This window comes from Carassius carassius, chromosome 25 (genome assembly GCF_963082965.1).
Source record: "Carassius carassius chromosome 25, fCarCar2.1, whole genome shotgun sequence".
NCBI classification, from domain to species: Eukaryota; Metazoa; Chordata; class Actinopteri; order Cypriniformes; family Cyprinidae; genus Carassius; species Carassius carassius.
The window spans coordinates 28,909,639-28,936,464 of NC_081779.1; the positions used below are offsets into that span (position 1 = coordinate 28,909,639).

At 39.0% G+C, this 26,826-nt stretch overlaps 1 protein-coding gene across 2 annotated transcripts; it reads left to right on the forward strand.

Moving 5' to 3' along the window:
- Nucleotides 1-15,113: 15,113 nt before the first annotated feature.
- On the forward strand, nucleotides 15,114-17,355 carry LOC132104795 (fish-egg lectin-like). 2 transcript variants are annotated; one of them, XM_059510331.1, is made up of 6 exons: nucleotides 15,114-15,234; nucleotides 15,315-15,396; nucleotides 15,711-15,938; nucleotides 16,078-16,289; nucleotides 16,454-16,581; nucleotides 16,700-17,354. In XM_059510331.1, the coding sequence occupies exons 2-6, from the start codon at nucleotides 15,339-15,341 to the stop codon at nucleotides 16,842-16,844; spliced, it is 771 nt and encodes a 256-aa protein (XP_059366314.1). In that variant the 5' UTR covers nucleotides 15,114-15,234; nucleotides 15,315-15,338; the 3' UTR covers nucleotides 16,845-17,354. The 2 variants fall into 2 exon arrangements, with proteins under 2 accessions (XP_059366314.1, XP_059366315.1); XM_059510332.1 differs by lacking the exon at nucleotides 15,114-15,234 and having other exon boundaries at nucleotides 15,319-15,396; nucleotides 16,700-17,355.
- Nucleotides 17,356-26,826: the final 9,471 nt, after the last annotated feature.

The following is a 26,826-nucleotide window of genomic DNA, read 5'->3' on the forward strand; positions in this document are numbered from 1 at the left end:
ACATCTTTGGGGGATCCTTGAAGGCAATTCATCATTGAATTCAGTGATGTCATCTCTGTTCAACTTAAATAGTGTCTGTGCATTTATTTGCAATCAAGTCAATGATATCGCTGTAGATGAAGTGACCCCAACTAAGCAAGCCAGAGGCAACGGCGGCAAGGAACCGAAACTCCATCAGTGACAGAATGGAGAAAAAAACATTGGGAGAAACCAGTCTCAGTTGGGGGGCCAATTCTCCTCTGACCAGACGAAACCAGCAGTTCAATTCCAGGCTGCAGCAAAGTCAGATTGCATAAGAATCATCTGTTTCCTGTGGTCTTGTCCTGATGGTCATCTGAGACAAGGTTTTACAGGGGATCTGTATCTGGGGCTGTAGTTGTCCTGGTCTCTGTTGTCTTTCAGGCATGTAGAGGTCCTTTCTAGGTGCCAATCCACCATCTGGTCTGGATACATACTGGATCCAGGTGACTGCAGTGACCCTCTGATCTGGATACAGACTGGATCTGGTGGCTACGGTGACCTCGGAATAAGAGAGAAACAAACTAAAATTAGCGTAGATGCCATTCTTTTAATGATGTAGCAAGTACATAGGGTGTTATGGGAAGTGTTCCCGGTTACGGTTTACCTAATTAATGCAGCCTAAAAATCCTTTAACGGATTTGGATATTAAAAGCATATTAGTATGTTATGTGTAAGCCAGGTTAAAGAGATGGGTCTTTAATCTAGATTTAAACTGCAAGAGTGTGTCTGCCTCCCGAACAATGTAATTTAGGTTATTCCAGAGTTTCGGCGCCAAACAGGAAAAGGGTCTGCCGCCCGCAGTTGATTTTGATGTTCTAAGTATTATCAAATTGCCTGAGTTTTGAGAACGCAGCGGATGTGGAGGATTATAATGTAACAGGAGCTCATTCAAATACTGAGGTGCTAAACCATTCAGGGCTTTATAAGCAATAAGCAATATTTTAAAATCTATACAATTATGATGAGGAAAGATGAGGACCCAAGAGCGATAATGCAAAAGGAAACTGCTTTAATTGAGTAGCTTATCAAAATAACCAGCCTTCGGTAAAGCCAACAAAAGCAGCCGAGGATCCGGCACCCAAAAGGTAAACACAAAGTCTTTTCTATAATCAGCAACAGAGGGGTCGGGCCGGCGCTCGGGCCGGCGCTCGGGCTGTGTGCGGAGATTGGTGTCTCGCCGACCTCCTTTCCGCGCTCTAGATAATCTCAGGTGGCGGGTATGGTCACTGTCCAATGTACTCGTCAGCACCAGCAGGGCTGGCCAGAGAGCAGAGCAGCAGGTTAACTTAAGACACTGTTAGATCTGACCTGTGACTGGAGTATGAGAGGCAGGGTAGGATCCGGCACGACAGGACAAGACAGGACAGGAACGAGATGGCTGTGAAGCTGCAGCAAACGAAATAATCAAGCAGAGAGCACAAACACGGGAACAAGAAATAGCCAGGATGATTAAGGAAAAGAGAGAACAGGTGTGAATCTATTAGCGAGACAAAGGAGAGATAATGAGGGACAGCTGAAGGGGTGAGTGAGTGTGGCAAAATAACCAGCAGAGGAGGGGGAAGAGAAGGAAAACCGAAACCATGACAACAATGTTTGATAGGGAGCCAGTGCAGTGTTGACAGGACTGGGCTAATATGGTCATACTTCCTGGTTCTAGTAAAAAGCAGTTGCAAGTAAATGATGTTTATTAGAGAAGTATTGCCAGGCTGGGTTGATGGTGGGTGACAAAGGGACCTTGATGACAGCACAGACTGGTGAGGAGGTGATTGAGTGAGCAGGTGGGTGATGGTGAGGGATCCGTATGATGACTGGTAATTCCAATAGCGACCGAACAGGAACAAGACACAAACGTAGCTGAGCAGATGGAACACAGACAAGAGCGGATTAATCGGAGAATGAAATACAGGCTTTATTTTAGATACATGAAAGGCGGGATGAATTCTCCTGTACGCTGGAGGAAGTTTAAGGCGGACTGCCACCGTACTAATTATCTTGGTGACAGTGAACGGGCCAATAAATTTGGGAGCCAGTTTTCACACTTTTTGACCCACGACGTATAGGGGAGGCTTAGACCGGTGGCGGTCGGCTTTAGCCTTGGTGCGCACCCCCACTTGGAGTAGAGTCTCGCGGTCTCTAGTCCAAGTACAGTGACACCTCTGGACAAAGGCGTGAACGGAGGGGACCGGAGATTCAGATTCAGTAATCTACAAAATTCACGCCAAAATTTGTACACAAATTGGGGTCCCCTGTCGGAGACCACGTCTGTTGGGAGGCCATGTAAATGAAAGACGTGATCTACAACGGTCAACGATGTCTCCTTGGCTGAGGGTAATTTAGGCAAGGGAATAAAGTGGGCCGCCTTCGAGAACCGGTCCACCACAGTCAAAACTGCCATGTTGCCCTGGGAGGGCGGGAGGGCGGTAATAAAATCTAGTGCGATATGGGACCAGGGTCTCGAAGGGACCGGCAGCGGTTGAAGTAACCCATCAGGAGGTCGATTGGAAGTCTTACCAGTGGCACAAACCGAGCAAGCCAAAACAAAACTGTGAATGTCACGAGGCATAAGTGGCCACCAGAATCATTGCTTGACCAAAAATTTAGTACGGTTAACTCCTGGATGACAAGCCACATTAGAGCAATGCAGCCCACTGAATGACGTTGGACCGTAATCCCTCCGGCACAAATAATTGATTCGGTGGGCACCCGGGCGGAGGCGTTATCCCTTCTAAGGCCGTCTTGACCTTCGATTTGACCTCCCATGTGAGTGTGGAGACCACTAATGTCTCAGGTAAAATACACTCAGGAGTAGACGGCGTTTGGAACGGTCAAAAATGCGCGACAAAGAATCGGGTTTGATGTTCTTGGAACCCGGGCGGTACGAGAGAGTAAAATCAAAATGCCTGAAAAAAAGTGCCCACCGACCTTGCCTGGAGTTCAACCTTTTGGCAGTACTAATGTATTCTAAATTCTTGTGGTCAGTCCATACTATAAAAGGAACCCCTGAGCCTTCTAACCAGTGGCACCATTCCTCCAATGCCATCTTGACTGCCAACAATTCTCGGTTACCAATATCATAATTGCGTTCGGCAGGGGATAATCGATATGAAAAAAATGCGCACGGGTGCATCTTGTCGTCTGATGGAGAACGTTGGGATAACACCGCACCTACCCCCACCTCCGACGCATCGACCTCCACCACAAACTGACGTGATGGATCAGGGGTGATTAGGATAGGGGCTGAAACGAAGCAGCTCTTCAGTTTGGCAAACACAGCTTCGGCTGTGTCTGACCACCTGAACGTAGTTTTGGGGGAGGTCAAGGCGGTCAGAGGTGCGGCTAGTTGACTGAAGTTGCGAATAAAACGCCGGTAGAAGTTGGCAAACCCCAGAAACCTCTGTAGGGCCTTACGGGAATCTGGACTTGGCCACTCTACCACAGCCTTAACCCTCTGGAGTCTAAGGGTATTTTTGGGGCCTGGAGAAGTTTTGTCATGCCCTGACATTTGTGCTTTTTTCAGTTTCTTATAAATATCTAAATGGGTAAAGACTAATATCACTGTAATCAGCACAAACTGGGCTATAATAATATGTGAAATATATGTCTGTACATGATTGTGTTTTTGAGAAAAAAAATATTATGCGTGGTTAGTGAAAAACTAAAAATTTTAAAAAACTTGAATAAGGCAAAAAAACACATAAAGAACAATGGTTCCCGGGATTTTTGAGAACTGGAGCTTGTAATCTAGAATTTTTCTTATAATGAGCATAATGAGCTGCATAATGAGCCATTCAGTCATCTGTGCCACTGTGAGGGAAGAGTTACAGGAAAGAATGTGAGAACAAAATAAATCTATATAATTTTATGTTTGTAGTTTATTTAGAATATATTTAATTATCCCACAACATAATTTAATATCCACTTGGGGGAGCAGTTAAACAGTTTATTAGAAACAATCAAAGCTGACTTTCAAACAAATTGTTTGGCATGCTTACTCCAGTCACACAATCCTTCAGAAATCCTTTTAACAATCTTATTTTCTACATAAAAAAAAAAAAAAACATTTGTTGTTATTATCATCATCATTATTATTAATGTTGAAAAGAGCTCAGAATATTTTTCTGGGTTTTTAGGGGGAATAAATTGAAAGAAAAGCATTGTTTTTACATTTGTTACAGTTATCTATTTGTTACATTTATATTATTTACATCAAGCTTTTGAAGGGTATAGTGTTGTATATTGTTATTGAAACTTTATAATGTTTCACTTGATTATACATTAAGTCGGGAATTATAGTTTGGAAAAAGTCTAACTAGTAAAACGTTTACACGTTATGTGAAAACTAGTACAAGTATATAAATAAATAAAAAGAGACTTACTCATGTTTATGATCTCTGCTGAATAAAGTGCTTCATTCTTTTTTTCTGAGGAAATCCATTTCTCAAATCATCAACCACATCACATCTTTTTGGGGTGAATTATGTGTTATTCCTCTCATCGCGAAGCAAACAGTAAAATAAAAAAAAACTTGAACAGTCTCGCTGCTTTTTCTTCTGTTATGGGCATATTCAAGCTGCGTGCCTCAGTTTGAATCTGAATAGCGCGTTCGGCGCGGGGGCGTGGTCACATGAGATATAATGAAGGGAGACATGAAAAACAGACATCGCGTTGTTTTCATATGGATAACTTTATCAAAGAATATCTGTTTTCGGCGGCACTTGTTTAGTTTAAAAAAAGACATGTCAAGCTTTCTATAGATATCTCTCTCATGTATTTTCGGAGTATTCACGGAGTTACAGTTCATTTAAATGACGTGTTTGTAAAAGAAGATCAGCGCAGACAAAGGCTGCAGACAGCGCACCTTGTTTGTTATCTTTATTTTATAAGTGCACAAAGTTTTGTTGTTATTATGTCTGTATCCAAAAAAAAGTAGACCCTCTACAGGTTCGATTGATGTATTGCTCTTATCTGTACGATTAAAACTGAAAGTGTAATTTAAGTTCTTTTCGGGGTTATCAGGAGAAAATGACTCAAAACGCGTATCCGCGTTAATCGACTTGAGAGGGTTAACCTTCTCGGGATCCATGCGTATTCCCTCAGTCGACACGATATACCCAAGAAACGGAACAGACTGTGCATGAAAAGCGGATTTCTCCGCCTTGACAAAAAACCCATTCTCTATCAACCTCTGAAGCACTAGTCGAACGTGCTGCATGTGTTCCTGGAGAGAAGAGGAAAAAATCAATATGTCGTCCAGGTAGACATATATGAATTGATCGATCATGTCTCGCAGCACGTCGTTGACGAATGCCTGGAAGACCGCTGGGGAGTTGGACAGCCCAAAGGGCATGACCAAGTATTCAAAGTGCCCTCTGGGGGTGTTAAAAGCCGTCTTCCATTCATCCCCCTCCCTGATACAGACCAAATGATAAGCATTACGTAAGTCCAATTTCGTGAAGATCGACGCTCCCTGCAACCTCTCGAAGGCTGAAGACATCAACGGCAAAGGTAAGTATTCTTTACCATGATGTTGTTCAGTCCCCGGTAATCAATTAAAGGTCGCAGCGATCCGTCTTTCTTCCCCACAATAAAGAACCCCGCCCCCGCTGGAGAAGAGGAAGGGCAGATGAACTTCGAAGCTAGAGAATCAGAAATAAATTTCTCCATAGCCTCCCTTTCTGGGACAGAAAGTGAATATAATTTGGCTTTAGGTCAGAATCAGAATCAGAATCAGAATGAGCTTTATTGCCAGGTATGTTTACACATACGGGGAATTTGTTTTCGTGACAGAAGCTCCGCAGTACAACAGAATGACAGCGACAGAATGGAGAAAAAAACCTTGGGAGAAACCAGGCTCAGTTGGGGGGCCAGTTCTCCTCTGACCAGACGAAACCAGTAGTTCAATTCCAGGCTGCAGCAAAGTCAGATTGTGCAGAAGAATCATCTGTTTCCTGTGGTCTTGTCCTGGTGCTCCTCTGAGACAAGGTCTTTACAGGGGATCTGTATCTGGGGCTCTAGTTGTCCTGGTCTCCGCTGTCTTTCAGGGATGTAGAGGTCCTTTCTAGGTGCTGATCCAGCATCTGGTCTGGATACGTACTGGATCCGGGTGACTGCAGTGACCCTCTGATCTGGACACAGACTGGATCTGGTGGCCACGGTGACCTCGGAACAAGAGAGAAACAGACAAATATTAGCGTAGATGCCATTCTTCTAATGATGTAGCAAGTACATAGGTTGTTATGGGAAGTGTTTCCGGTTCCGGTTTACCTAATTAATGCAGCCTAAAAATCCTTTAACGGATTTGGATAATAAAAGCATATTAGTATGTTATGTGTATGCCAGGTTAAAGAGATGGGTCTTTAATCTAGATTTAAACTGCAAGAGTGTGTCTGCCTCCCGAACAATGTTAGGTAGGTTATTCCAGAGTTTGGGCGCCAAATAGGAAAAGGATCTGCCGCCTGCAGTTGATTTTGATATTCTAGGTATTATCAAATTATCAAATTATCAAATAAACTCAAATTGAGTTTTGAGAAGGTAGCGGACGTAGAGGATTATAATGTAAAAGGAGCTCATTCAAATACTGAGGTGCTAAACCATTCAGAGCTTTATAAGTAATAAGCAATATTTTAAAATCTATGCGATGCTTGATAGGGAGCCAGTGCAGTGTTGACAGGAGCGGGCTAATATGGTCATACTTCCTGGTTCTAGTAAGAACTCTTGCTGCTGCATTTTGGACTAGCTGTAGTTTGTTTACTAAGCGTGCAGAACAACCACCCAATAAAGCATCACAATAATCTAACCTTGAGGTCATAAATGCATGGATTAACATTTCTGCATTTGACATTGAGAGCATAGGCCGTAATTTAGATATATTTTTGAGATGGAAAAATGCAGTTTTACAAATGCTAGAATCGTGGCTTTCTAAGGAAAGATTGCGATCAAGTAGCACACCTAGGTTCCTAACTGATGACGAAGAATTGACAGAGCAACCATCAAGTCTTAGACAGTGTTCTAGGTTATTACAAGCAGAGTTTTTAGGTCCTATAATTAACACCTCTGTTTTTTCAGAATTTAGCAGTAAGAAATTACTCGTCATCCAGTTTTTTATATCGACTATGCAATCCATTAGTTTTTCAAATTGGTGTGTTTCACCGGGCTGCGAAGAAATATAGAGCTGAGTATCATCAGCATAACAGTGAAAGCTAACACCATGTTTCCTGATGCTATCTCCCAAGGGTAACATATAAAGCGTGAAGAGTAGCGGCCCTAGTACTGAGCCTTGAGGTACTCCATACTGCACTTGTGATCGATAGGATACATCTTCATTCACTGCTACGAACTGATGGCGGTCATATAAGTACGATTTAAACCATGCTAATGCACTTCCACTGATGCCAACAAAGTATTTAAGTCTATGCAAAAGAATGTTGTGGTCAATTGTGTCAAACGCAGCACTAAGATCCAATAAAACTAATAGAGAGATACACCCACGATCAGATGATAAGAGCAGATCATTTGTAACTCTAAGAAGAGCAGTCTCAGTACTATGATACGGTCTAAATCCTGACTGGAAATCCTCACATATACCATTTTTCTCTAAGAAGGAATATAATTGTGTGGATACCACCTTTTCTAGTATCTTGGACAGAAAAGGGAGATTCGAGATTGGTCTATAATTAACTAGTTCTTTGGGGTCAAGTTGTGGTTTTTTGATGAGAGGCTTAATAACAGCCAGTTTGAAGGTTTTGGGGACATGTCCTAATGACAATGAGGAATTAATAATAGTCAGAAGAGGATCTATGACATCTGGAAGCACCTCTTTCAGGAGCTTAGATGGTATAGGGTCTAACATACATGTTGTTGGTTTAGATGATTTAACAAGTTTATACAATTCTTCCTCTCCTATGGTAGAGAATGAGTGGAACTGTTCCTCAGGGGGTCTATAGTGCACTGTCTGATGTGATACTGTAGCTGACGGCTGAATGGTTGCAATTTTATCTCTAATAGTATCGATTTTAGAAGTAAAGTAGTTCATAAACTCATTACTGCTGTGGTGTTGGGAAATGTCAACACTTGTTGAGGCTTTATTTTTCGTTAATTTAGCCACTGTATTGAATAAATACCTGGGGTTATGTTTGTTTTCTTCTAAAAGAGAAGAAAAGTAATCGGATCTAGCAGTTTTTAATGCTTTTCTGTAGGATATGTTACTTTCCCGCCAAGCAATACGAAATACCTCTAGTTTTGTTTTCCTCCAGCTGCGCTCCATTTTTCGGGCTGCTCTCTTTAGGGTGCGAGTATGCTCATTATACCATGGTGTCAAACTGTTTTCCTTAACCTTCCTTAAGCGTGAAGGAGCAACTTTATTTAAAGTGCTAGAAAAGAGAGAGTCCATAGTTTCTGTTACATCATCAAGTTGTTCTGAGGTTTTGGATATGCTAAGGAATTTGGATACATCAGGAAGATAACTTAAAAAGCAGTCTTTTGTGTTAGAAGTGATGGTTCTTCCATACTTGTAACAAGAAGTAGAATTTACAATTTTGGCTATATGAATTTTGCAAAGAACTAAATAATGATCTGAGATATCATCACTTGGCTGAATAATTTCAACACCATCAACATCAATTCCATGTGACAGTATTAAATCTAGAGTATGATTTCGACAATGAGTAGGTCCTGAAACGTGTTGTCTAACACCAATAGAGTTCAGAATGTCTATAAATGCTGATCCCAATGCATCGTTTTCATTATCAACATGGATATTAAAATCACCAACTATTAAAACTTTATCTGCAGCCAGAACTAACTCAGATGTAAAATCACCAAACTCTTTAATAAAGTCTGTATGGTGCCCTGGTGGCCTGTATACAGTAGCCAGTACAAACATAACAGGGGATTTATCATTAACATTTGTTTCTTTGGATAATGTTATATGAAGTACCATTACTTCAAACGAGTTATACTTGTAGCCTGCCCTCTGAGAAATCCTGAAAACGTTGTTATAAATTGAAGCAACACCTCCACCTTTGCCTTTTAGACGTGGCTCATGTTTATAACAGTAATCTTGGGGGTGGACTCATTTAAAATAATGTAATCATCAGGTTTTAGCCAGGTTTCTGTCAAACAGAGTACATCTATATTATGATCAGTGATCATATTATTTACAAAAAGTGTTTTCGTAGAAAGGGATCTGATATTCAATAAGCCAAGCTTTATCATTTGTTTATCCATATTGCTTCTGTTTTTTATTTGTTGAACCTCAATTAAATTGTTAATCTTAACTTGGTTTGGACGTTTTTTGTTTTTTCTAGTTCGGGGAACAGACACAGTCTCTATAGTGTGATATCTAGGTGAAAAAGTCTCTATGTGATGAGAATTAACTGACCTCTGTGACGGGAGGCAGCTAGCAGACGGTCGGTTGAGCCAGTCTGTCTGCTTCCTGACCTGGGCCCCAGTTAGTCAAGTATAAACACTAAGACTATTTGCCATATTTCTAGAGAGAAGAGTTGCGCCACCCCAGGAGGGATGAAGACCATCTCTTTTAAACAGGTCAGGTCTGCCCCAAAAGCTCGTCCAATTGTCTATGAAACCTATGTTATTCTGTGGGCACCACTTAGACATCCAGCCATTGAGTGATGACAATCTGCTATGCATCTAGTCACCACGGTAAGCAGGGAGGGGACCAGAGCATATTACAGTGTCTGACATCGTGCTTGCAAGTTCACACACCTCTTTAATGTTATTTTTAGTGATCTCCGACTGGCGAAGTCGAACATCATTAGCGCCGGCATGAATAACAATCTTACTGTATTTACGTTTAGCATTAGCCAGCACTTTTAAATTTGCCAAGATGTCAGGCGCTCTGGCTCCCGGTAAACATTTGACTATGGTGGCTGGTGTCTCTATATTCACGTTCCGTACAATAGAATCACCAATAACTAGAGCACTTTCATCAGGTTTCTCAGTGGGTGCATCACTGAGTGGGGAGAACCTGTTTAATGTTTTGATCGGAACAGAAGAGCGGTGTTTTGACCCACGACTACGCTGCCTCACCGTCACCCAGTTGCCCTGCTGCTGGGGCTCTGTTTCCGGAACTGAACAATGTACAGGAATCCCTGAGCTAGACGCATCCAAAGCCGTATCTAGAGCCCTAACATTTTTACTATCCTCAATTAAAGTTTGGATGCGTGTCTCTAATTCTGAAATCTTCTCTGTCAGCCTAACTATTTCCCTACATTTATCACATGTGAATCCCTCATCAGCGACAGAGATAGATAAACTGTACATGTGGCAAGAGGTGCAAGAAACAATGATAGGAGAAGGCATTACTCACCGTGCTTGATGAAAATTCTTACTGCGGTTGTTTGTTGAACTTGTGAAAAACTGGAGCGAGGGAGAGGAGAAAAGAAAACAGCGATAGGTTCGAATGAAGACGCTAATGACAAGCTAACGAGTGCTAACGCTTTGCAGGTGTACTGCACTCACGGAAATAAAATAAAAGTGAACGATCAAAGTTAATCTGATAAGATTGATCGATAATATCAGAAATATGGTGTGAATTAAGTTATATTTTACCACTTTAAAAAACAGAGAGTGATAGTAAGATAAAGATTCTAGAGAAAAAATAAAAATAAAAACAGCTACACGGAGCTACAATTTGCTACAGAAGGCCAACAGGAAGTAGAGAAAACACTGTCCAACAGCGACACCCGCAGGCCAAGAGATGGAGACTTACCTGACAGTAAATCTATGGCACAGTCATAGGGACGATGCAGAGGGAGAGAAGCAGCACGAGACTTACTGAACACTTTCTTCAGGTGGAGGTACTCCGCGAGCACGTTGGACAAATCCACTGCTTCTTCCTGAAACACAGACATAGAAACAGACAGACAAGCAGACACTAGACAAGACTCATGACACTTGTTACTCCAGGCCAGGATGGAATGCAATTGCCAGTCTATTTTGGGGTTGTGACGGAGGAGCCAGGGATGACTAAGTACTATGGGTGCAAGGGGAGAGTCAAGGATGTAGAATGAGATGATTTCTGAGTGGTTGCCTGATGTGATGAGGGTAATGTTTTCAGTGATGTGTGAGATGACCGGCAGTCTCTGTCCATTAAGGGCGTGAACCGTGATCTGGTGAGTGAGGGGTCTGAGGGGAATTTGTAGTCTGCATGCGAGTGCATAGTCCATGAAATTACCTTCAGCCCCGGAGTCCAGAAGTTCTTGACAGTCGTGAAATCGTGCTGACCATCTTAGTCTTACCGAGAGGAGCGTAGATGATGATGAGGTCTTCTCGGCCGAGATCCCACCCGATAGTAGCCTCATACTTACTACCAGGCTTGGCCTTTTACCGGACAGATGTAGGCGTGATGACCGGTCCCCCCGCAGTAAAGGCACAGATCAAGGGACCTCCGCCTCTCCTTCTCCTCCTGGGAAAGCCGAGATTGCCCTATCTGCATCGGCTCATGATCGTAGGAGGGGCTGGCCACGTCCCCGCTGCTGACTTGAAGATCCGTATGGGCTCTCGGTGTGGGATTGGGTAGGTTACGTCATTCTACTCGTGTTAGTCGTGCATCTACCCTCAGTGCCAGCTCAATGAGCCCATTGAGTGAGGTGGAAGGTCCAGGGCGTAGATCTCCCTTTGGACACGGTCAGCCAGCCCATGCAGGAACATGTCCCACTGCGCCTCCTCGTTCCATTGACATTCCATTGGTGCGCACCGACAACACATTGGTGGTCTCTTATATCAACCACCAGGGAGGTCTGCGTTCGCGCCCCTTGTACAAGCTGGCACACCAGATCCTTGTGTGGTCCCGGAGCAAACTCCTCTCATTAAGAGCAGTATATATTCCTGGGAAACTAAATATGGGAGCAGACATATTGTCGAGGCAGGGGCCAAGGCCCGGGGAATGGAAGCTTCACCCTGAGGTGGTGAAGCAGATATGGAGAGTTTTTGGCAGAGCTCAAGTAGACCTCTTTGCGACTCAAGAGACATCACAATGTCCCCTTTGGTTCTCTCTAGTTCATCCAGCTCCTCTGGGACTGGACGCTATGGTACAGACCTGGCCGAGGCTTCGTCTGTACGCCGAGGAACTAGGGTTACATACGTAACCTAGAGACGTTTTTGTTACATCATCAAGTTGATCGGAGGTTTTGGATATGCTAAAGAATTCAGATACATCAGGAAGATATCTTACAAAGCAGTCTTTTATGGTAGAAGTGATGGTTCTACCATACTTGTAACAAGAAGTAGAGTATGATGTCGACAATGAGTAGGTCCTGAAACGTGTTGTCTAAACCCAATAGAGTTCAGAATGTCTATAAATGCTGATCCCAATGCATCTTTTTCATTATCAACATGGATATTAAAATCACCAACTATTAAAACTTTATCTGCAGCCAGAACTAACTCGGATGTAAAATCACCAAACTCTTTAATAAAGTCTGTATGGTGCCCTGGTGGTCTGTATACAGTAGCCAGTACAAACATCAAAGGGGATTTATCATTAACATTTGTTTCTCTGGATAATGTTATATGAAGCACCATTACTTCAAACGAGTTATACTTGAAGCCTGCCCTCTGAGACATCCTGAAAACATTGTTATAAATTGAAGCAACACCTCCCCCTTTGCCTTTTAGACGCGGCTCATGTTTATAATGGTAATCTTGGGGGTGAACTCATTTAAAATAATGTAATCATCAGGTTTTAGCAAGGTTACTGTCAAACAGAGCACATCTTGACCTGGGCCCCAGTTAGTCAAGTATAAACTCTAAGACTATGTGCCATATTTCTTGAGAGAAGAGTGGGCGCCACCCCAGAAGGAATGAATACCATCTCTTTTCAACAGGTCAGGTATGCCCCAAAAGCTCGTCAAATTGTCTATGAAACCTATGTTACTCTGCGGCCACCACTTAGACATCCAGCCATTGAGTGATGACAATCTGCTATGCATCTAGTCACCACGGTAAGCAGGGAGGGGACCAGAGCATATCACAGTGTCTGACATCGTGCTTGCAAGTTCACACACCTCTTTGTTATTTTTAGTAATCTCCGACTTGCGAAGTCGAACATCATTTGCGCCGGCATGAATAACAATCTTACTGTATTTACGTTTAGCATTAGCCAGCACTTTTTAATTTGCCAAGATGTCAGGTGCTCCGGCTCCTGGTAAACATTTGACTATGGTGGCTGGTGTCTCTTTATTCACGTTCCGTACAATAGAATCGCCAATAACTAGAGCAATTTCATCAGGTTTCTCAGTGGGTGCATAGAGAAGAGCATTGTTTTGACCCAAAACAATGTGGCAAGAGGTGGTAAACTATACATGTTGGAAGAGGTGCAAATAACAATAGCACGAGAAGCCATTATTTATCGTGCTTGATGAAATATTCTTTCCACAGTTGTTTGATAAACTTGTGAAAATCTGGAACAAGAGAGAGGAGAGGAGAAAAGAAAACAGCGATAGGTAGAAATGAAAACGCTAATGACAAGCTAACGAGTGCTAACGCAATGCAGGTGCACTCCACTCACAGATTTAAAATAAAAGTGAATTATCAAAATGTATCAGATAAGATTGATTGATAATGTCAGAAATATGGTGGGAATTAAGTTATATTTTATCACTTTAAACAACAGAGAGTGATAGTAAGATAAAGATTCTAAAAAAAAAACAGCTACACTGAGCATAGGGTCTACTATAGACTATGGGTGTGCAGTGTATGGTGCTACAGCAAAATCAGAATTAAAGAAACTGGACAACATACAATCTAGAGCACTTAAGATCTGCTGTGGTGCAATAAGGTCAACCCCTCTAGAAATGGGAGAGAAGATAACAGAAAAGCTTGCAATGTATTGGGTTAATTTACAGGGTACTAATAAGAATCATCCTACAGACACAACTTTAAATGATTGTTGTGAATATAAAAAGAATGGAGGTAGTTTTGGATGAATGAACAGTGGGTCAAGGATTGTTGTCTGGAGAATGAAGTAATCTGTTCCAATATGCCTTTAAATAGGGTATCAGTTTGGAATACTCCTGAACCTGTTGTTGAAATTAGATTGTCGGAGGCCCGGGAAAAAGCAGAAGAACGATATACTAATAGTATATCTAACCCATAAAATCAATGTTTTTATGAGAGAAAATGTTTATCCTTTATACAGATCTATACAGATGGATCTAATGACCCAGTCAAACAAAAAGTTGGCATACAGTAGGAGTGTACATTCCAAGATTTAAGACGAGAATATGTTTAAGATTAAAAGACAAATTATCTGTATATTCTACAGAATTAGTTGCTATAATAGTAGGATTTCAGTGAGTAGAAGAGATTAAGCCAAATAGGACTCAGACTGTAATTTGCTCAGATTCTTCATCAGCTCTTAAAAGTAAATTGTCAACAAAAACTTTTAGAGAAGACCTGCTAGTAGAAATTTATACATTACTGTATAGACTGAAAAAATGAGGGTATAATTGTATACTTTTGTTGGTTACATATCAGGTCAGTAGGAAATGAAAGAGCAGATAAGTTAGCAAATGAAGCATTAAAGAAAAACTTGGTGAATGTTAAGGTGCCTCTGTGAAGAAATTAGTTAAAATCACTAATTAATAGAGAAATAATAAGAGTATGGGAATAAAAAAAAGATGGGAAAATAAATAGCAGCACAGGTTGGTGGTATTATAATATTGTAAAATCAGTAGGCAAAAACAGTTTAATAGAACACAGAAAGGAAGAATGATTTCTAGATTAAGGATGTGTCACACAGGACTAAATTCAACACTTGCATTAATGGAGAAGCATGAATATGGTGTGTGTGATGAATGTGATGTTTTTGAAACAGTAGAGCAAATGTAGTAAATATGAAGATCAGCGTAACAGTCTTTTTAAAAATATAAGGAACAGGCCAGTGAGTGTTGTGGACCTTCTGGGAAAGGGTTTGAGCTGAAGCTTGGGCTGAATCTCTGGGGTGGGTAGGGAATTGCAATGGCCTTTTTTTTCTTGATATTAATACAGACTTATCACCCATGTGTGCAAGATATGCAGTAGGTGGCAGTAATACTCCTAAGGAGTTAACGGCCATTGAACAGAAAGAAGAAGAAAATAATCATACCAGAGTTTCACTTTGGAGCCAAGCGACAACATCGTTCTGCTCCCTCCAAGTGTCTTCAGTGAATTAGAGTCTCCAGTTACTGCTGAATCCTGACCTAACCAGATAAGGTTGTCTATTTAATTACTGTCACTGTGATATTGTTCATATTTTATCCATACTTATATAAATTAATTTTGGTTATGAACAGGTTAAAAGCAACTGTTGTGGAGCAATGAAGGTTTATCAGAGCGTCCTGCTACTCTTCTGCTGCCAGTTCCTTCAAACTCTGGGTAAACAAATTTTTTTTGTATTTTTATGTGATTTTTTATTTTTATATTTCATATATTAAATTAAATTAAATTTATGCATTTAGCAGACACTTTTATCCAAAGCCACTTACAGTGCATTCAGGCTATCAATTTTTACCTATCACACACACACACACACACACACACACACACACACACACACACACACACACACACACACACACACATATATATATATATATATATATATATATATATATATATATATATAATAAAATCATATTTAAAAGTCTCTGTATTTGCAATCACTGATACTTTGCACCCTGTTTTCACAGCTTTAGAGTGCTCTGTGATAAACGGTAACCTGAAGCAGATAGACGCTGGCTCTGGCTCAGTGGTTGGAGTGAACAATATTAATGAAGTGTTCGTTCTGATTGATAATGTCTTCACAAAGATCAGCGGGTCTCTAAAGCACGTCAGTGTTGGTCCTGCTGGTCAGCTGGGGGTTAACCAAGCAAACAACATCTTTAAGTTTCAGAGTGGCAGTTTCATTCAGTTTCCAGGTGAAGAGTAACAGAGAGCAAAATACAGACGAGCCTATTCAGCCAGTTTACATATTTTAAAATAGCCTTAAGATATCATCTTATTAAGGTTTTTATTAAACTGACCAAACTTTCATCCAACTGTTGATTGTGTTGTTAGGGCTTCTCAAACAGGTGGATGCTGGAGGTGATCAGATCATTGCAGGTGTCAATATGAATGATGACATATTCTGTTTAAATATGGATGCTAACAACAAATGGCCATCCAGCACCACTCCTTGGGTTCAACTTAATGGAAAGCTTAAGTACTACAGCTGTGGTCCGTACAGCTGTTGGGGAGTGAACCGCAATGACCAAATCTACATCATGAAGGTAAAGTCACAAATACAAATGCTTTAGTAAACCAGGTTTTTATAAAGTAGATATCATGTAAAGGTATAAAGACACTGGGGAGAAAGTAGTAAGAATTTTTTTTTACTTGATGTGACTGTACAATGCATTGACGACTGTATTGTGTCTCTTTTGGTCTTGTGCAGGATGTGTCTAGCAATGTCTGTCCTGGGTCCAACAGTTTTAAGAATATTCCTGGACTTCTATCCATGATTGAAGTAGCCACTGATGGCAGCGTCTTTGGTGTCAACTATCAAGGGAACTTATACCAAAGGTGAGCTAAACAGTCATAACATTAAAGGTATTATGATCAATGATTAACTTGTCAAGCACAATTTTTAATAAAAACCTAAATGCTGCATTCAAGAAGACTTGTATTTTGTCTATTGCAGAACAGAAGTCACTCGCTCCAATCCCGAAGGCTCAGACTGGATCTCAATGGTTGCCTGTCCCAATGGTCACAAGCATGTGAGCTTTGACCTGGGAGTGCTGTGGGTCGTGTGTGTTGACGGCTCCATTCGTAAATGTTCTTTATAATCTGTCACTGCAGCAACAGAGGCTCAGTCATTGACCCTTTAAACATGGGGACACCCCCCACGAAACAATTCAAAATCTAATTACTAAGCAACCCCTGAATGGAATAATATAAATCAGGTATCATTTTAAAGGCTAGAATAATTTCGATCAACGAGTGCTGAGCAGTCCCTTTAAACCAAAGTGTACTGCAGGTGGGACGTCCCCCTCCACAACAATATTACTAATTATATTTTCAAACCACTGCTTTGATCAACAAAAATGGATATCATTTAAAAGCTTTACCATGAATGTAGCCACTTTGATTAAATCCGAAGTAGTGCCAAATTATTTGCTGATAAATGACAAAATTCTTATTCTTTTTTGGTGCTGTGTAATATCACGTAAATATATCACACAGCTCGGATAGTCATGTTTCATCATTTGAAAGGTCTCATTGAGTAAAATAAAACAAGCATAATTATTTGGGGCTTTGAATAAACTGGAGTTCGTTTTTGTACAAGAAGTCACCCACAGATCCATATGAAAATAATATATTGTTGTCACCATTTTACTTCATAAAACATGATCAGATGAGCTTAACAAAAAGGCCTGTTTTGTTACAAAATACTTTAACTTTCGAATATTTTATGCTATCACCACAACATTTTTAACTAATACAGCTGACATGTTGGGGAACATCATATTATCTTATTTTTGTCCTGAGACTTTGAATGTCAAATAAGATAGATATGAAAAATGTATCTAAATTTCAAACTCAAATGTTTCATTTTTTCAGCTATTTCTCAGCAGGAAAATGTCCAAAGGAATTACCCCACTGAATGTACAGAAAGTTTTCTATCAAACGATACCAACCTTTTGACTCTACGGGCTTCAGTCTTTGAGTTACAAGTCATTATTTTTGTGTATGACATTCAGAAAAAACAACAACTTCAGCGAGGCGAAAATGGCCTCAGGGCTTAAAGGGTTAAGAAAGCATGCATTGACTATAAACTGAAATAAAGTTTTAATTGTTGTTCAACAGATTTTGACTATAAATCGAAATAACTTGTTTCAGCCAGTATTTTAAGAAAAGAACTGAACCATAATTTTGAATTACATGAACAGCAATAATAATAAGAAAAAAAAATGATACCTTAAGTTTAAATAGTTCACTTGTAAAAACTAGTTGCAATGATTTGATATATTTTAAGTTATGCTATAGTTTAAGTTAAGTTATGTTTTAAGGCTGTTAGTTATAGTGTATCATGTACAGTACATATGTAAAGTAATGCAATAAAGTTTCTGTTGTAAATAAAAACTAAAAAATGTAATGATAAAAAACAACAATACCAACATTTGTACATTTCTATAAAGTATTACTAGGTTCTAACACATAGTAAAATATGAAATAATAACAAAATTTAAGCTTATTCCATTTAAAAATAAAAAAGTATATAGTACATTAAAAAAGCCCATAATACCCTGCTACACAACTCAAAACATTAAGAAAATTAACTCTTCTCAATATGCTAGTGTAATCCACAATAGTCATTATCATTATGCTATAAATCTCTGTATAAAACATAACATCAACAAATCCAATTAATATCATCATTGTATTGCAAGTCTTCCACACACAAGGGTTTGGACAGACAGGCATGGACACATGGGGTGGGGGGCTTTTATGTTTTTAGGGGGGACAAATTGGGGAGTATATATGTTCACAAAAACATTTAAATTAAACAGAAAAGCAAGCAGATGAGCATGATTTGGTGTGGCAGCCAATACAAATAATAACCATTTCCTTACCTTAATCCTGCGTTTGGACCTGACCGGTTGCAGAATAATGTGCTTCTGAAATTATGATATTCTTCAATATATGTAGTGTAGTAGTTGGCTTTCTCTGTGTCATATATGGCTGCTTGTCAAGCATTAAGTTGTATTTAAATTCTGAATAAAACATTGTAGGCTATAAAATATGCAAATTCTGCTCCCTTTAAATTTCTTAAAACTGTCACTCATTCACCATGATCTAAGAAAGTAAAAAATAAATAAATAAATTCCAATGAATGTGACTACACAATTAAACTTGGTGGGGGTGGTTTGGGTATGTGATTAAAACTGATGTCTGTGTGGTGGGGTCGTCCATGTATGGGTGCCATGGCCACCTCAGTTGGCTGATCCAGGTCTCTGTGAGCTAATTTAAGTCGATCAATCGAGACACACTCCGACCTCCCTCCTACATCAATAACGAATGTCTTGTCCGAAGAATCCAGAACCTGGAATGGTCCATCATTATGTCGAACGAACACAAACTTTGCAGACAACAGATCGCTGGGAAACCAAGTCTTGTGAAGGCCGTGCTGAGAAGTGGGCACTGGAATAAAAGTTGAGGCGAGGCTGTGCAGGGTAGGACAGTTAGGTGGGCCAGACCACGGGTTGTCGGTATCAGGAACAAAGTCACTGCCCATAAACCAGTTCCGCTGTACATGCAAGTAAATCCTCCTTAGGTGCCATATGAAGTCCCAGCAATACCCATGGGAGCCGTTCATACTAGTTGTCATCCTTCAAGGCAGCTCTCAGTGAATACTTCATGGTTCGGTGAAAACGTTCACACAGACCATTTGCTTGTGTGTGATAAGCTGTAATGTGATGAAGCTTAATGCAAAGACTACGCGCAACTGAAGCCCAAAGCTCAGAAAATAAAAGTTGAGCAATGTCTGTAGTTGACACAGACACCAAAGGAACCACTTCTGGCCACCTAGTAGTCCGATCCACCATCATGAGCAGGTGAGCGTACCCCCGAGACAACGGAAGAGGACCAACAAGGTCAGTGTTCACATGATCAAAATGTCGCTCCAGTATCTCAAAACACGCTAACGGTGCCATAACATGATGTTGTACTTTCGCTCTTTGACATGCAATGCATGAAGCAGGCCATGCTCTCACATCTTTCTTTAGGCTGCACCAGACAAATTTAGAAGCCATCAACTTTTGAGAAGCCTTCGTACCAGGATGTGACAAACCATGGATGACATAAAAAGCATGCCGTCTCCAGTTCTTGGGTAAAATGGGACAACCCAATGAAACATCACAAAGAAGTGAAACATCAGCCTTATCAAACATGACATCAGCCAATTTAAGGCTTGTGACTGCTGTCTTCAAGGACTGTACTTCCGGATCAGAACACTGGTGAGAACACCATCAGTTCGTAACAGTGAATGAAGAGGCATTATATCGATCACAAGTGCAGTATGGAGTACCTCAAGGCTCAGCACTAGGGCCGCTACTCTTCACGTTTTATACGTTAACCTTGGGAGATATCATCAGAAAACACGGTGTTAACTTTCACTGTTATGCTGATGATACTCAGCTCTATATTTCTTCGCAGCCCGGCAAAACATACCAATTTGAAAAAAATAACAGAATGCATAGTCGATATAAAAAAAATGGATGACGAGTAATTTCTTACTGCTAAATTCTGAAAAAACAGAGGCATTAATTATAGGACCTAAAAACTCTGCATGTCATAACCTAGAGCGCTGTCTAAAACTTGATGGCTTGATGTTTAAAACGCTATATAAATAAAGGTGACTTGACTTTTAACAAGAATTAATGCACAGTCAAACCAACAATTATTCAGACACCAGATATAATTTTTTATATTTTTTTATTTTACTAGTAAGTGCAGGACACTATAATTAATTTATGCTAGTGAGTAAAACAAAATAAAGTGAACTGTGACATATTATAACCAAAAATTCTTTATACAGTGGACTACTAGTGATATTAATAAAATAAAATAAAAAAAAAAACAGCAAAAGAGAAAAAAAAATACCTTGACCTGACCATGTTTTGCTCATGTGTTTTTTCCTGAATTGTTAATGCTAACTTTTCACACCACAGACTGATCAGAATTAAGCATTGCTCGGTAATTGATCAACAAAGTACTGATAGTTGTGTAAATATTGTCATACTAACAGCTGTCAGAAGTTTTGGTTGATTGTAATTCATTACACACCTTTCTATCAAAGTTAGCTGACATTATCAAGATGAATTTGTTCTGATACAGTTTAACTCTGAGTTCTTCTCTTATTTTATTACCATTTTCTAAACTATAGCAAACAAAACTGTAATAATGTGAGAAATGTTGAAGGTGTCTGAATAAATTTTGGTTTAATTGTATATAAAAAATTTTTACAGTGAAGACTATGCAGTGCTATTTTACATTTAATTATTCGGTTTTTGTACCTGAATGCCTACAAACTAAAAAAAACCCCAAACATTGTGTAAATAGCACAAATAAATAAATAGAAGGGGTCATATGAGGCAATGATAGTACGCTATTTTTGAATTTAGTCATTCAAACTATTCATTCAAACGGCTGATTCATTCAGTAACGAATCAAGTGACAGTCTTTATGAATAATTAATTGAATCATTGACTCATCTGTTTTGTTCAGAACGACAAATTCATTCATTCAACGAAACACCACCACGTGTTTTTCAGAGACGCACATTTGTTGTGCTGTGGCTTTGTTGGCAAAATGGAGCGAAAAAAAAGCCAATATTAAGTTTAAAATGTAACAATATTAACTTCTTGTTTATGTGACTCTTTATTGAACCGCTCTAATCTATGCCCTGAACATGTGAAATAGTGAACCTCTGCACAATGAACTAATTCCAGGTTACATCTAAGCTAAAAAGATCTCTGTGTTTTGTATGAAACAGGAAAAATGAGGGCAGTCGACAGGTATATGGGTCAGTTGTAGCCTAGCAGTGCTGGATGAAAGGACTGTTTCCATGGCAACCCAGGATGAACTGTTAGGCAAGTGATGGCAATGTCACCAATGCAACATATTTTGTATATAAAGCTCAAAAAGGTAAAGTGAAAATGGATTAATTTTAAATGTGTGTGTAGTGATATTGTCCAGTAGATGGCATCATTTAATTACTCTCATGTAAATTAGGGTTTAAAATAGGACTAATCTAAATTATGGGTAGTAATTTTTTTTCCCATTAAAAATACAGTTCACAATTTTCAGATTTAATTGCATAGTATATATGAAAAAAATAAAAAACAACAATCTTACAACTAGACTAATGAAATGAAAAGATGGCGGATATTTCATTTCAGTAACTTTGATGCCCAAATTAGCTATTGAGTTTTTTTTTTTTTTAAGCTTTTAACTTATTTTTGTTTCATAATATCAAAGGCTCTGGGACACATCAAATGTTAATGTGAAATTCTGAGACCCTTTTCTTGAAATTATGCAGCAGCTAATGTTATATATAGTTATTTGACAATAAATATAGTTATTTATATTGCTTTCTCTTCAGCAATTGGTTGTTTTTATTAAAACATTATGGTTGTGATTAAAGATAGCGTTGTGGTCTGGTCGTGTGTTTTCACAGACAGGGACAAGGCTGTGACCAATCACATTTTACTCAAATAGTTTTCATCAGTGCATTCATAGAAGGTCAAGTTAAAATAAAATACCTGAGAGTGCAACTTGATAGGCTTTTCATGCAAAATATGGTAATGATGTAAAATTTGACATTATAAATGAAACTCACATTTATTCAAATCAATACAAACTGCTATATATATATATATAATTAAAGGCCATAACAATGCATACAGAATCTCACATTATTCATGTACTACACACAGAACAACAAATATTTCTGTGGTTTCTCAAAACCATCTTTATTTTCCTATTCACCTTAGGTGCAAATGTCATCACCGTCACCGTCATCATCATCATCATCATCATCATCATCATCATCATCATCATCTGCCAAATCCAGGATTATTGTCTAGTGCAATGTCTCTTCCAGGATATCCAAATCACACCATGATCCAAACTCAAATTCAAGGCTCCACTGTCACACAGCAGGCTTGTACAATATGTTCAATTTGGTAAAGAAAAGAAAGTAAAATACATTTTATTGTAATGTTGGATAACTGATTCACATTCAAAGTTGAATTATGCCACCAGCACACTGTGGGTGTGATCAGGTAAATGTTAACGAAGACACATAGAAACAGAAGTACATGTGCTGTAGTCGTTTCTTAATGTTCAGCCTGGTGAGATCTGCTCAGTTTTTCTGAATATGGGCTTTAGGTTTTATTCTGCCATCCAGTGAGCATCACTTTTTGTGATTGGTTGTGCAGGATTTTTTTTAACATTGTAATTATTAATAGATTGTATATATTAGTTGTAATTAACATAGTTAAACAATGAATTTGGAATGATGAAACACATTAAGGAGAGATCATTAAAGCGAGTTTGTTAAAAAACAGGACTAAGAAGAGTCTTTAGTTTCCCTGTCGTAAAAGTGTTCATACTGTGCATATTACAAGTAAAAAAATATCTGCAGTCTGAGAAAAAATACAGCCTCTTTCCTTTACACCATAAATATCTTTATTGAAAATTTTTTTGTGGGTTTTTTTTTTTTAACCTGTGCGCTCAGAGGAAATAGTATTGACTCCCACCCAGCGTGTCTGTGCATGCATGTGTTGATCTGTGGCCAGGGTCCAGAATTAACTTTTGGCCAAAAAACTAAATCAAATACATAAGACAGCAACATAATGCACGACATAAATTAAATTGTAAAAACAATATCCTGAATCTCACCTGTGTGTGAGAATTTAACCTTTTCAGGGGTGAGTTTAAAATATTCTAGCGGTCCCCCCAGAGTGAGTTTTTAGAACTTACTGTTTCCATGGCCATGGCTGCGGAAAACACTGTATGACAGATGGATCTCTTCTATTTCGTTTTTCTTTTTTTTATTTAAAATATTCACAAACTAGCATACCATGTCATGAACAATCTGGTACTCCGATTCACAAATGATCTTGATTTTCAGTCGACTCACAGCACGTGAATTCATCAATCTCTCCTGAAATACAAGTAATAAGTGGCCGGTGAACTGGGTGAAGAAGAGAGTGAGTTTTATAGTTACTCTGATATGAATAAAACAGATCTGCAAATTAAATTTGAATGGATTGTTATTGATGCTTCCATAGACGCATGCGTGTATTTTTCAAACTCTAAATATATTGTTTAGTACTTACGTGTATTTAAATGTCTGAAACCTAAAATATGCATTATGTGGTTAAGGGCAGTGCACGTCTGTCTCTGGTTCAGCGCTAGCCACCGCGCGGATATGCAGTTTGAATTTGGCAGTTATGGGACGTCACCGAATGTTCTAAATCCCATATGTGGGACTGTACTCCCAGTAACATGGAAATAAAAATCCCATATGTGGGACCGTACCGCTCAAAGGGTTAAAATGATATGCATATAAATTACTAATATCTACAAAATTTTTTTATTATTTTTATTTTTTTATTAAAATAATTTTGGGAAAAACTGTAAAATACATTTTGCACAATTATGAAAAATTCTATTTCACGTTCATATGGGATGTTTTGCATGCAACCATAACTAAGGTATCATGGAGCTTAGCGAAGAGAAAACTGACAGTTGTGGCAAAATATTAATTTTGGACCCTGGCTGTGGCCCTTACTTCCCTCCACATTTTTTTATAACACTCTCTGCGAACACATTGATTGTCTGTGCAATGACTTTGAGTCTGTTGAACATCTACATTGGCGTGTACGTTTGTATATGTAATCCAAAACATGTAAAACTACTGGAGCAATTCTGTAATTTACAAAAGGCATCACTATAACAAAACACTGATTGAACATGCTCTGCGTTTTGAGGTGTGAATCTGAATTCATGTCCATCTTTCAACAGCAATAGAAGAAAACAAAACAGATGGACAACTGGTTCCTGATAATCAGTAGAGGTATGTGAGAGTCAAACTCTTTTGCAGCACAAGAAAGATTAAAAACACTACAGTAAAAGAAGAAAACCAGGACAGAAACGAGAACATCTGAAACAACAATCATTAACACATGTATGTAGCAGGGTTGACCACTGACCACAGAGTTTTATGTATTTGCATGTGTCAATCACCCAGACAGCACTCCCGGAGGTATAACGGCAAACTCATAGCACCAACAAGTTCAAGCAGAAGCATTGCCTTGGTCTATCGTGTGACAGCTAAAGAAGAGAAGAAGAGTTCAGCTGAACAGAGTCCCATCCCTGCGGGTCAATGGATCTAGTGATGGCTGGCTATTAAATCATGACTTCAAGTTCCTATGAGCAGTCCAACACAAGTCCAAACGGAGTACAGTTTTTTAGGGAGGTTTTTGGCACCTTTATAGAGGCATAATGAGCTAATGTTAGTGGCTGTTGGCTAAAGGGCTCAAGTTTAAGGAGATTTAAGATCACCGGAAAAACCTGTTATGTATAACTTGGAATTTCCTCTTTATGTGAACTTTAACTTCAGGATCATGAAGGTCTGCCTGTCCACTAACAAAGAAACAGGATTTAACCCAAGGGCACAACCAACATCAAAATTGGCATGCCACCATGCCATTTAGAAAGTAGATTGTTTTTTGTTTTAGAAAAAAAAAAAGTTTTGATTTCAAAACCCTGAGCTGCTTAGAAAATAGCAAATGTAGGCAATAGACAATAATGCATGCGTCTCACACGCAATGCTGCCTTAGAATGGCCAAAAATGTTAATTTATGCCAGGTAGACGCTACACGATTTTAGGCCCGATTTTCACTCACCGGCAAAAGCCTAAAATGTGTGATCTGAGAGAAGGACCGATGTACACTTAAAAATAAAAGTGCTTCATGATGCCATAGAAGAACCTTTTTGTCTAAATGGTTCCATAAAGAACCTTTAACATCTGAAGAACCTTTCTGTTTCACAAAAGCTTCTTTGTGGCAAAAGAAGGTTCTTCAGATTACAAAAAGGTAAGAAAGGAGGGTTCTTTAAAGAACCTATGAATGAATGGTTCTTTGTGGAACCAAAAATGGTTCTTCTATGGCATCGCTTGAAGAACCCTTGGAAGCAGCTTTATTTTTAAGAGTGTAGCAGGCCAAACATCTGTACCTGTCTGTGACTAAGAGTCTTGCAGCGTGAAAATGTGTTTTGTCTGAAAATTAGATCAGTGATGACCTATAGCCAATGAGAGAGCAAGATTCAGGGACTGGGAAATCACAAGGGCAGGAGTTGTGAGTCTTACATCATTCCCCCCCATCACTTATCTTGGTTTTTGAAATATTTTGTAGTGTGTGACCACAGCAATTTCAAAAAAGCCATGTAATGTGAAAGGAACAGCGATCTGACAACTTTAAAATGCATATAGTATATACCTGACATTAGAAAGCAGTGTTATTTTATGCCTACTTTACTTTCCACATGACCATTTTATTGCTCCAAAGTTGCTTTTTGAAATTTGCAGTGGTTTCTAATTTTTTTTTGTTTTTCTCCTAAAATGTTAGAGAAAACATGAGATGCACAAGATTACAGAGCAATTAAATGAATTTGGACAGCAGCTCAGATCATTCGGTATGGGCAGAATTTGATGTGTTCTTATTGAATTTTGTATTTTTCACCAATTTCAGCAGACCGTGAGGCAGCTGAAATGTAATCTCACTTTCAAGAGTAGAAGGAAAATTTAAGTAAAAAAATGTCAGTATTGGCTTTCCATTAAGTGAACAATTGAGCTATTTGTGATTTTGTCTCGATATGTGACCCTGGAGCACAAAACCAGTCATGGGGTCAATTTTTTAAAATTTAGATTATTACACAATGTCTGAAAGTTGAATAAATAAGCTTTCCATTGATGTATGGTTTGTTAGGATATGGCAATATTTGGTAAAGATACAACTAACTATATGAAAATCTGGAATCTGAGGGTGCAAAAAAATATTTATACTGAGAAAATCACTTTTAAAGTTGTCCAAATGAAGTTCTTAGCAATGGCTATTACTAATCAATTATTAATTATTACTAATCATATAAGTAGGATATTAGGATATTTACAAAATATCTTCATGGAACATGATCTTTACTTAATATCCTAATGATTTTTGGCATAAAAGAAAAATCTAAAATTTGGATCCATACAAT

What these genes read in the sequence shown, in the direction of transcription:
- LOC132104795 (XM_059510331.1), top strand. Translation starts at nt 15,339, where the DNA reads ATGAAGGTTTATCAGAGCGTCCTGCTACTCTTCTGCTGCCAGTTCCTT. An exon ending in CCAGTTCCTTCAAACTCTGG is followed by an intron (nt 15,397 to 15,710) that starts GTAAACAAATTT and finishes CTGTTTTCACAG; the next exon opens with CTTTAGAGTGCTCTGTGATA. An exon ending in CAAGGGAACTTATACCAAAG is followed by an intron (nt 16,582 to 16,699) that starts GTGAGCTAAACA and finishes TGTCTATTGCAG; the next exon opens with AACAGAAGTCACTCGCTCCA.